The sequence below is a fragment of the Myotis lucifugus genome, unplaced genomic scaffold, assembly GCF_000147115.1.
Source record: "Myotis lucifugus unplaced genomic scaffold, Myoluc2.0 scaffold_262, whole genome shotgun sequence".
NCBI classification, from domain to species: Eukaryota; Metazoa; Chordata; class Mammalia; order Chiroptera; family Vespertilionidae; genus Myotis; species Myotis lucifugus.
This window is the reverse complement of record NW_005871310.1, coordinates 448475-459904: the sequence shown is the minus strand read 5'-3', so window position 1 is coordinate 459904 and position 11430 is coordinate 448475. Positions and strand designations below refer to the sequence as shown.

At 39.5% G+C, this 11430-nt stretch overlaps 1 protein-coding gene across 5 annotated transcripts in view; it reads left to right on the top strand.

Moving 5' to 3' along the window:
- The window catches only part of SRR (serine racemase), a 33104-nt gene that overhangs the window by 20345 nt on the left and 1329 nt on the right, over nt 1-11430 (top strand). For 4 of the 5 annotated variants that reach the window (XM_023762790.1, XM_006099168.3, XM_023762789.1 and 1 more), the window contains 5 exons: nt 6570-6741; nt 9279-9402; nt 9584-9687; nt 11079-11198; nt 11331-11405. In XM_023762790.1, the coding sequence (XP_023618558.1) occupies nt 6574-6741; nt 9279-9402; nt 9584-9687; nt 11079-11198; nt 11331-11405 (591 nt within the window). In that variant the 5' untranslated portion in view covers nt 6570-6573. Of the gene's footprint in view, nt 1-6176; nt 6742-9278; nt 9403-9583; nt 9688-11078; nt 11199-11330; nt 11406-11430 lie in introns of those variants that run through there. The other variant, XM_023762788.1, reaches the window with a different exon arrangement.

The following is an 11430-nucleotide window of genomic DNA, read 5'->3' as shown; positions in this document are numbered from 1 at the left end:
ATGTCCTCTTTTGAAAGGTGTCTATTTAGATCCTTTGCCCATTTTTTGATTGGATTGTTTATCTTCCTTTTGTTAAGTTGTATGAGTTCCCTATAAATTTTGGAGATTAGGCCCTTATCAGATATGACATTGGCAAATATGTTTTCCCACGCAGTGGGCTTTCTTGTTGTTTTGTTGATGGTTTCTTTTGCTGTGCGGAAGCTTTTTATTTTGATGTAGTCCCATTTGTTCATTTTCTCTTTAGTTTCAAGTGCCCTAGGAGCTGTATCAGTGAAGAAATTGCTTCGGCATATGTCTGAGATTTTGTTGCCTTTGGATTCTTCTAGTATTTTTATGGTTTCCCGTCGTACATTTAAGTCCTTTATCCATTTTAAGTTTATTTTTGTGTATGGTGTAAGTTGGTGGTCTAGTTTCATTTTCTTGCATGTATCTGTCCAATTTTCCCAACACCATTTTATTGAAGAGACTATCTTTTTTTAAAATATATTTTATTGATTTTTTACAGAGAGGAAGGGAGAGAGATAGAGAGTTAGAAACATCGATGAGAGAGAAACATGCATCAGCTGCCTCCTGCACATCTCCTACTGGGGATGTGCTCGCAATCCAGGTACATGCCCTTGACCAGAATCGAACCTGGGACCTTTCAGTCTACAGGCTGACGCTCTATCCACTGAGCCAAACCGGTTTCAGCTGAAGAGACTATCTTGACTCCACTGTATGTTCTTGCCTCCTTTGTCAAATATTAATTGAGCATATTGGTTCGGGCTGATTTCTGGGCTCTCTATTCTATTCCATTGATCTATATGTCTCTTCTTGTGCCAGTACCAGGCAGTTTTGAGAACAGTGGCTTTGTAATACAGCTTGATATCTGGTATTGAGATCCCACCTACTTTGTTCTTTCTCAGGATCGCTGCAGCTATTCGGGGTCTTTTTTTATTCCAGATGAATTTTTGGAGAGTTCGTTCTAGATCTGTGAAATATGCCGTTGGTATTTTAATGGGAAGTGCGTTGAATTTATAGATTGCTTTGGGTAGTATGGACATTTTAATGATGTTGATTCTACCAATCCATGAACACGGTATGTTCTTCCATCTGTTTATGTCTTCCTCTATCTCTTTTTTCAACATCCTGTAGTTTTCTGAGTAGAGGCCTTTTACCTCTTTAGTTAAGTTTATTCCTAGGTAGCTTAATATTTTTGGTGCGATGGTAAATGGGATTGTTTTTTTAGTCTCTCTTTCTGAAAGTTCACTATTGGTGTATAGAAATGCCTTAGATTTCTTGCGGTTAATTTTGTATCCTGCTACATTGCCAAATTCATGTATTAAGTCTAGTAGTTTTCTGATGGAGTCTTTAGGGTTTTGTATGTATAATATCATGTCGTCTTCAAATAAGGACAGTTTTACTTCCTCTTTTCCAATTTGGATGCCTTTTATTTCTTCTTCTTGTCTAATTGCAATGGCTAATACTTCCAGTACTATGTTGAACAGGAGTGGTGAGAGTGGGCATCCCTGTCTTGTTCCTGTTCTTAGGGGAGATGGTGTTAGTTTTTGTCCATTGAGTATGATGTTGGCTGTGGGCTTGTCATATATGGCTTTTATTATGTTGAGGTATGATCCTTCAATTCCCACCTTGCTGAGAGTTTTTATCAAAAATGGGTGTTGGATTTTGTCAAATGCTTTTTCTGCATCAATTGATATGACTATGTGGTTTTTTTTCTTTCAGTTTGTTTATGTGATGTATCACGTTTATTGATTTTCGGATATTGTACCATCCTTGCATCCCTGGGATAAATCCTACTTGGTCATGGTGTATGATCTTTCTGATGTACTGCTGGATCCAATTTGCTAAGATTTTGTTGAGGATTTTGGCATCTATGTTCATGAGGGATATTGGCCTGTAATTCTCTTTCATTGTGTTGTCTTTACCTGGTTTTGGTATTAGGGTGATGCTGGCTTCATAGAATGAGCTTGGAAGTGTTCCTTCCTCTTGAATTTTTTGTAGTAGTCTGAGGAGGATAGGTTTTAGTTCTTCCTTGAATGTTTGGTAAAACTCCCCTGGGAAGCGGTCTGGTCCTGGGCTTTTGTTTGCTGGAAGCTTTTTGATGACTGCTTCAATTTCTTCCATAGTTATTGGCCTATTGAGATTTTTAGATTCTTCTTGATTGAGTTTTGGAATGTTGTATTTTTCTAAGAATTTGTCCATTTCCTCCAGGTTGTCTAGTTTGTTGGAGTAGAGTTGTCCATAGTATTGTTTAACAATCATTTGTATTTCTGTGGGGGCTGGTTGTTATTTTGCCTCTATCATTTCTGATTTTGTTTATTTGGGTCCTCTCTCTTTGCTTCTTGCTGAGCCTGGCTAGAGGTTCGTCAATCTTGTTTATCCTTTCAAAGAACCCAGCTCTTGGTTTTATTGATTTTCTGTATTGTTTTTTTGGTCTCTATGTCATTTATTTCTGCTCTAATCTTTATTATCTTCTTCCCTCTGCTCACTCTGGGGTTTTCTTGTTGCTCTCTTTCTAATTCTTTGAGATGTAGAGTTAGATGATTTACTACCATTTTTTCTTGTTTTTTGAGATAGGCCTGTAGAACTATAAACTTCCCTCTCAGGACTGCTTTCATTGTGTCCCATAGGTTTTGGATTGTTGTGTTTTCATTGTCATTAGTTTCCAGAATGTTTTTAATTTCTTCTTTGATTTCATTGGTAACCCAATCAATATTTAATAACATGCTATTCAGCTTCCAAGTGTTTGAGTATTTTGGGTTGTTTTTATTGTAGTTTATTTCTAATATTATGCCATTGTGGTCTGAGAAGATGGTGGTATGATTTCAATCTTCTTAAAATTGGGGAGACTTTGTTTGTGACCCAATATGCGGTCTATTTTTGAATATGTCTTATGAGCACTTGAGTAGAACGTATATTCCGTGGCTTTGGGGTGAAGTGTTCTGAAGATGTCAATTAAGTCCATCTGATCTAGTGAGTCATTTAGAATTGCTGTTTCTTTGCTGATTGTTTATCTAGAGGATTTATCCAGTGATGTCAGTGGTGTATTAAAGTCCCCTACTATGATTGTATTGTTGTCGATCTCTTCTTTGATATCTTCCAGGAGTTTTTTTTATGTATTTGGGTGCTCCTGCATTGGGTGCATATATGTTTATCAGGGTTATATCTTCTTGTTGTATTGATCCCTTTAGTATTATGAAGTGGCCTTCCTTATCTCTTGTTATGGCCTTCACTTTGAGGTCTATTTTGTCTGATATAAGTATTGCTACCCCAGCTTTCTTTTCAGTTCCATTTGCCTGAAAGATATTTTTCCATCCCTTCACTTTCAGTCTGTGTGAGTCCCTTCTTCTGAGGTGGGTCTCTTGTAGACAGCAAATGTATGGGTCATGTTTTTTTATCCATTCAGCCACTCGATGCCTTTTGGTTGGAGCATTTAGTCCATTTACGTTTAAAGTTATTATTGAAAGGTACTTGTTTGTAGCCATTTCTTTTTTTGTGTTGCTGTTTTCTTTCTGAGCTTTTTATTTCTTCTTTTTACACCAGTCCCTTTAGCATTTCTTGCATTGCTGGCTTGGTGGTGATAAACTCCCTTAGCCTTTTTTTGTCTGTGAAGTTTCTTATTTCCCCTTCAATTTTGAATGATAGCCTTACTGGATAGAGTATTCTTGGATTCAGTTCTTTGCTTTGCATCACTTTGTAAATTTCCGTCCATTCTTTTCTGGCCTGATGTGTTTCTGTTGAGAAATCATTTTATAATCTAATGGGAGATCCCTTGTATGTAACTTTCCGTCTCTCTCTTGCAGCCTTTAAGATTCTCTCTTTGTCCTGAACATTTGCCATGGTAGTTATGATGTGTCTTGGTGTGGGTCTTTTCGGGTTCACCTTGTTTGGGACTCTCTGTGCTTGTGTGACTTTTTTCTTCCCCACCTCAGGGAAGTTTTCTGATATTATTTCTTCATATAGGTTTTCTAAGTCTTGTTCCTTTTTCTGTTGTTCTGGTACCCCTATTATTCGTATGTTGTTTCATTTCATGTTGTCCCATAGCTCCCTTAGGCTCTCCTCCTGTCTTTTAATTTTTTTCTCCAATTGCTGTTCAGTTTGGGTGTGTTTTGTTTCCCTGTCTTCTAATTCGCTAAGTCGGTCCTCTGCTTCTCCTAGATTACTGTTGAAACTTTCAATGGTGTTTTTTATTGCAGCTATATCACTCTTCATTTCTTCTTGGTTCTTACATAATTTATTGATTTTTTCATCTGTTTCTTCTTGCTTCTTGCATAAGTTGTTGATTTTTTCTTCCATCTGGTTTATGCATTCTAGGACCCTTAATCTGAATTCTTTTTCTGTCATGCTGCATGCCTCAGTTTCACTTAGCTGCTTTTCTGGCGAGTCCTCCTTTCCTTTCCTTTGAGGGTTTCTTTGTCTACCCATGTTTGATCTCACCAACATATCTAGATGTTGAGTCGTTCAGTGGCTGCTCCCTGGGTGGCAGTGGCTCCTTGGGCTGTGGTTGCTCCTCGGGCAGTTGCGGTAGCAGCTGCTCCTCAGTTGGCAGCAGCTCCTGTGGTGGGTGCTGTTTACTGCTGTGGTGGCTCCTCTGGCTGGTGGGGGGAGGCTTCACACACAGCTGCTGTTTCTCAGACAGAGGGTGTGGTGATCAGGAGGCTGCTGTTCCTTGAATGGGGGCGGGCTACACAAGCCAAAAGGAATACTATTAAGCCATTTTAAAAGTTGCATAAATAGGCGTATTGATAAACAAAGATTCATAGATTATTCATAATATTGTTTGAAAAAAAAGCAAGTTACCAAACCTGTTAAAGTTTTGTCTGTGTATATATGTGAGCCTAGAGAGATAAGCACCTAATGCTAGGCCTTAGCTAGCATTTGTCTTTGGTGAGGAAGCAGATTAAACCTATTTTTCTATTGAACATGCATTGCTTTTGTTTGTTAATAAGAAAAAATAAAGAAAACTTTGTGCCGAACCGGTTTGGCTCAGTGGATAGAGCGTCGGCCTGCGGACTCAAGGGTCCCAGGTTCGATTCCGGTCAAGGGCATGTACCTTGGTTGCAGGCACATCCCCAGTAGGGGGCGTGCAGGAGGCAGCTGATCGATGTTTCTCTCTCATCGATGTTTCTAACTCTCTGTCCTTCTTCCTTCTTCTCTGTAAAAAATCAATAAAATATATTTAAAAAAAAGAAAAGAAAACTTTGTTTAAATGCTATAAAAGTAGTGAAAAATTGAAGCATAATGCAGTATTGAAAATTATAATTATGAAAACTTTGAAGAAACTGAGCCAAATGGAGGAGTAAACAAAATGTTATCTTTGTCCTGATTTTAACTGTCATATAATGTATGTATATTGAAGAAAAGGAAACATAGAAAATGAGCATAATTTATTAAGATAGTAGGATTGTAGGCAATTTTTCTCATTGTTAAATAATTTTTAAAAATAAAAATTTATAGCAGAATTTGAATGTAGCTCATTACAATGATGAAAATGTAGAGACCAGTCAAGAAATAGATGGTATGGGTAAGGGGTGAACTTAAGCCTTCCATAATCATCATCAGTTACTTCCTATAAAACTTCATCAGAAAAAAAAGCATTTATACTTACTAAGAAAGTCAGCTTTGAGACAAGTTCCCTTTTATACAAAGATTCTGGAGCCCTGGTAATGTAGACAGTTCCCCCATTAACAACACAGGCCCAGGCCTATTTTACTGTAAAGCATTTTCTGTTCATTTATTTTTTTGGTTAATCCTCACCTGAGGATATTTCTTCCATTGCCTTTACAGAGAGTTGGAAGGAAGGAGGGGGGAGAAAGGGAGGGAGGGATAGAGAGAGAGAGAGAAAGAAACATCATTGTGAGAGAGACACATCGATTGGTTGCCTTCTGTGCATAAGCCCCCGAACAGGGACAGGAATGAACCTGCAACCCAGGTCTGTACCCTTGACCTGGAATCCAACCCCCAACCCTTCAATGTGTAGGCCGGCTCTCTAAACACTTAGCAACACCAGCCAGGGCTTTTTATTTATTTTTAATCCTCACCCAAGGATATGTTTTTTATTGATTTTCGAGAGAAAGGAAGGGAATGAGAGAGAAACATCAATGTGATGTTGCCTTTCCTGGCCAGGGATTTGAACCCATAACCTAAGTATGTGCCGACAGGGAATTAAACCTGCACCCTTTGTGTGTGTGTGTGTGTGTGTGTGTGTGTGTGTGTACGGAACATTCCAACCTAGCCACACCAGATGGGCTCTTTTTATTTTTTTAAAAAATATATATATTTTAGAGCAGCTTAAGGTTCATAGCAAAATTGATCCAAAGGCAGGAGTTTTCCATAAAACCCCTGCCCCCCCCCACCCATATGCATAGCCTCCCCATTATCAACATCGCTCACAAGAAAGGTATATTGGTTACAATTGAACCTATATTAACTCTTTACCCCCCAAAGTCCATAGTTTACATTGTAGTTCACTCTTGTATATTCAATAGGTCTGTATTTTGCGTTTTCAAAATCTTTTCATCGAACATGTTGACTTTTGCTTTTACCCCTTTTTTATTCCTGGATTTCAGAACAATGTGTGCTCAGTACTGCATCTCCTTTGCTGATGTTGAAAAAGCTCATATCAACATTCGAGATTTTATCCACTTCACACCAGTGCTAACAAGCTCCATTTTGAATCAAGTAACAGGGCGCAATCTTTACTTCAAATGTGAACTCTTCCAGAAAACTGGATCTTTTAAGGTAACAATCCCTTTTGATAGTGTGGCGTGTATCTTTTCAATCCCTTTCACATATTAAATTTATTAGATTCTCCTAACTACTGAGTGAGGTAGAACATCTTCTTATAGTTGAAGAAAGGGTTGTAGTTTTCCTTTGATCAAGTTCTGGTTACTTAGCATCAGGTGTTTACAAGCCACTTTTTTACTGTCCAAACTAGGATATGAGAATGAAAGAGGAAACTTCTAATGATTAAATGGAGACAATAAACATCACCCTGAACTGTTGCAAAGCAAAATGGGCGAGTGGGATTACTGTATATCCAAGTTTAAGCACTCACTTTGTGTCAGCTTGCTATTGATACCTTATTATGATTATAAAAGATCTAAACCTAGCTAAATCCTCATATCTTTTTTTTTTTTTTTTTAATTCTCACCCGAGGATATCTTTCCATTGATTTTTAGATAGAGTGGAGAGGAGAGGGAGAGACAGAGAGCAACATCGTTGTGAGAGACACATTGATTGGTTGCCTCCTGCGCGTGCCCTGACCGGGTGGGGATCAAGCCTGCAACTGAAGTACATGCCCTCGACTGGTATCAAACCCGGGACCCTTCAGTCTGCAGGCCGACGCTCTATCCCTGAGCCAAACCAGCTAGGGCCTCATAAAATCTTTTTCTACCAAGTATGTCAGTGCCTTTTCTATGCAAAAAGATAGACTTATGTGTGTTGATCAGGGGTGGGCAAACTTTTTGACTCGAGGGCCACAATGGGTTCTTAAACTGGACCGGAGGGCCGGAACAAAAGCATGGATGGAGTGTTTGTGTGAACTAATATAAATTCAAAGTAAACATCATTACATAAAAGGGTACGGTCTTCTTTTTTTTTTTAGTTTTATTCATTTCAAACGGGCCGGGATCCAGCCCGCGGGCCGTAGTTTGCCCACGGCTGGTGTTGATTCATTACCATTAGTTGAGCTTTACGATCCTTCAGGTAAAAATCTGAAAGCTGCATTTAGTGCAGTACCTGACAGGTGTCAGTACCTGTTAAGTGATAGCTTTAAGATTTCAAGAATCTACCTTTTCTCCCACCATAAACTGAGAGCTTTTACACTAAAACATAAAAAATTCTCACCCTAGCCGGTTTGACTCAGTGGATAGAGTGTCAGCCCATGGACTGAAGGGTCCCAGGTTTGATTTTGGTCAAGGGCACATGCCCAGGTTGCAGGCTCATTCGGTCCCCAGTAGGGGGTGTGCAGGAGGCAGCCTATCAATGATTCTCTCTCATTGATGTTTCTATCTCTCTCCGCCCTTCCTCTGAAATAAATACAAATATATATTTTTTAAAAGTTCCTTTTCCCTTTGCTTCTGCCAAGGCCTTGCCCTATATCCAACTTGCAGGAGATGGCAGGCTGGTCAACAAATAGGTTGATGAGAAACGTCTTAAGAGAGATATATACATATACAAAGTGCCATGAAAGAAGAGAGAATGAAGTTACTAATTTTGCCTGGGAGATCAAGGAAGTTGAATCAGATGAGTTTGATCCCAATTTTATAGGATGTGTACTTTTTTTAAAAATTTTTTAAAATATATTTTATTGATTTTTTACAGAGAGGAAGGGAGAGAGATAGTTAGAAACATCGATGGGAGAGAAACATCAATCAGCTGCTTCCTGCACACCCTCTACTGGGGATGTGCCCGAAACCCAGGTACATGCCCTTGACAGGAATCGAACCTGGGACCTTTCAGTCCGCAGGCTGACGCTCTATCCACTGAGCCAAACCGGTTTCGACAGGATGTGTACTTTTATCCAGATAAGGGAGTGGGGGAAAGAACGACAGGTAGAGATATGGCATGCTCAGAGGTACAGGGGTGTGAGCTAACCTGGTAGGAGGGAAACTAGAAACAATTTAGGATGGCTACAACAATGATACAAGCAGATTTGTATTTGAAAGGCTGTAACTTATAATTTGTACTTTTTTTTTTTTTTTTTTTTTTTTTTACTAAAAAAGGCATTCAGCCCTAGTCAGTTTTGCTCAGTTAATAGAGCGTCAGCCTGTGGACCTAAGGGTCCCAGGTTCGATTCCTGTCAAAGGCACATACCTCAGTTGCAGGCTCTTCCCCAGCCCGTGCCCCGGTTGGGGCTCACGCAGGAGACAACCAATCAATGTTTTTCTCTCACATCGATGTTTCTGTCGTTCCCTCTCTCTAAAAATCAATGGGAAAATAACAAGTGAGGATTAAAAAATAAAATAAAAAGGGAAGTCAAAGAAAAAAATAACATGTCTTTAAAAGATCACTTTAATAATCTAGTGGAAATATTAGATGAGAATGATCCTTGAAGCAGGATCACTTGAGGTTTGATAACACACAAGTTGAAAAATGAGGCCTCACCAAGGTAGTGGCAAAGAAGACACACAAGATATTTAGGAGGTAGAATAGATAAGATTTAGTGATGGACTGGATGTGCAGTATTAGGAAGAGAAAATCTAGTAAAGCTCCTTGGTGTGTGTGTTTTCTTTAAGAAACTTTAATCAAATACGAATTCAATCTTTCTTTTCAAGGTTCGTGGTGCCCTTAATGCAATCAGAGGTTTGATTCCTATCACTTCTGAAAAGCCCAAAGCTGTTGTTACTTACAGCAGTGGAAATCATGGCCAGGCTCTCGCCTATGCTGCCCAATTGGAAGGTACTTATTGATTTCTCCGGGTCCTGGGTAGGATGTTAGAGTAGAAAAGTATCCTTACTTTCAGTGAAGTGGGTGATAGCTGTGGGAATTTCTCCAAGTCCCTATCTGATTACAAGCAACTGAACAGAAATTTCTACCCTAAACTTTCCCAATTTGTACTAACTGTGTTTCTCCATCTCAGGAATTCCTGCTTATATTGTGGTACCCCAAACAGCTCCCAACTGTAAAAAACTGGCAATACAAGCCTATGGAGCCTCTATAGTCTACAGTGAACAGAGCGACGAGGTGAGAAAGGGAGCAATGTTCAGTAACATCTTACCAGTTTTCACTGTCAAATGAAATTTCTCTTCCTACATTTTTGGGTACTTCTTCTCAGGCTCCTGTTTCCCTTTTTTTCTTTTTTAAAGATTTTATTTTTTAAAGAAAGGGAAAGGGAAAGAAACATTGATCAGCTGCCTCCTGCATGGCCCCCACCCAGGGGTTGAGCCTGACCTGGAATTGAACCAGCAACCTTCTGGTGCACAGGACAGTGCCCAACCTCCTAAGCCACACAGGCCAGGGCTCGTTTCCTTTTATATATGCCTAATCGTTTCTTTATCTACATTCACATTAGTCTCATAGTTTGAAATATCACCCATCTATATGCCAACTCCAGTCCTCAACTTTGCCCTTAACCCAGATTTGTATATCCAACAGCTACTCAGTGTCCCTACTTGGATGTCTTAATAGGCATTTCAAACTTGCTGTCTAAAACCAAATGATCTCATTCCCCCCTTTATTGCTCCTCTTCGTCTTCCTCATCTCAGTAAATGGCAAACTAGTTGCTAAAAACAAATGTTGAAGTCATCTTGGTAACTTTTGCACTCCACATCCAAATTTTAGACCTACTTTCAAAGTATTTTCATAATTCACCTACTTCTAGCAGCCTCTACCATTACTGATTCAAACCATCAGTTCTCAGGTAGATTCAGCAGCCGCCTAACTGGTGTCTCTGCTTCCACCCTTGTCCCTCTAGTCTGTTTTCAGAGCAACCAGCTATCCTTAATAAGTTAGAACTTCTCTTCCTCCAGCGTTTTCCCATCTCATACACAGTGGGAACCAAAGTTCTTCAATCATCTAAGGCCTAGACGGACGGGCCCGATGGACGGGCCCATTCCTATCACTCTGACCTCATCTCCCAGTTATCCACCCCAACCGCACTTAGCAGTTTCTCAGAAAGGCCAAGAGCTTTGCAGTCTTTGCACTTGGAATTACTTTCCATGGAATATTCTGGGTTCACATCTATTAAAATATCATTTATCAGCGGCCCTTTGTAAGTACCCTGTATAAATTTTCTCCATAGCATGTAGACATACTATACATTTACTTATATTCTGCCCCTCCCCAACATATAGAGCTAATACGCTAATTAGACCAGGCGGCAGAATGACCAGTGGACAGGGCCATGAGGCAGCCTGGGCTGCGACAGGCCAAGCCCCTTGCACAAATTTCATGCATGGGGCCTCTAGTTACAACATAACTCCCTGGAGCACAGGGACTGTTTTGTTCAGTTATATTCCCAGTGCCCAAAGTCTCAAAAAAGTAGATGGCCAATAAAGGGTTAAATGCTTAAATCTAATTTGTTGAAAACACTACTAAATACAGAACAAGTATGCTAAAATAATGTACTCTTTCAGTCCAGAGAACGTATTACCAAAAGAATTATAGAAGAAACGGAAGGCATCATGGTACATCCCAATCAAGAACCTGCAGTGATGGCTGGGCAAGGGACAATTGCCATGGAAGTGCTGAACCAGGTAAAAGCCTAGTCAGTTCTTGCTGAACTACTGGTAAATCTGATGTTTGACTGTAGAATCAACTATTTAATATGTACATATAAAACTGGTGTTTAACAGGCCTACTTATACTTTATATTCTTTTCACTAAAGGTTCCTTTGGTAGATGCACTGGTGGTACCTGTAGGAGGAGGAGGAATGATTGCTGGAATAGCAATTACAGTTAAGGTAAGAAAACAACTTCTGGAAGACT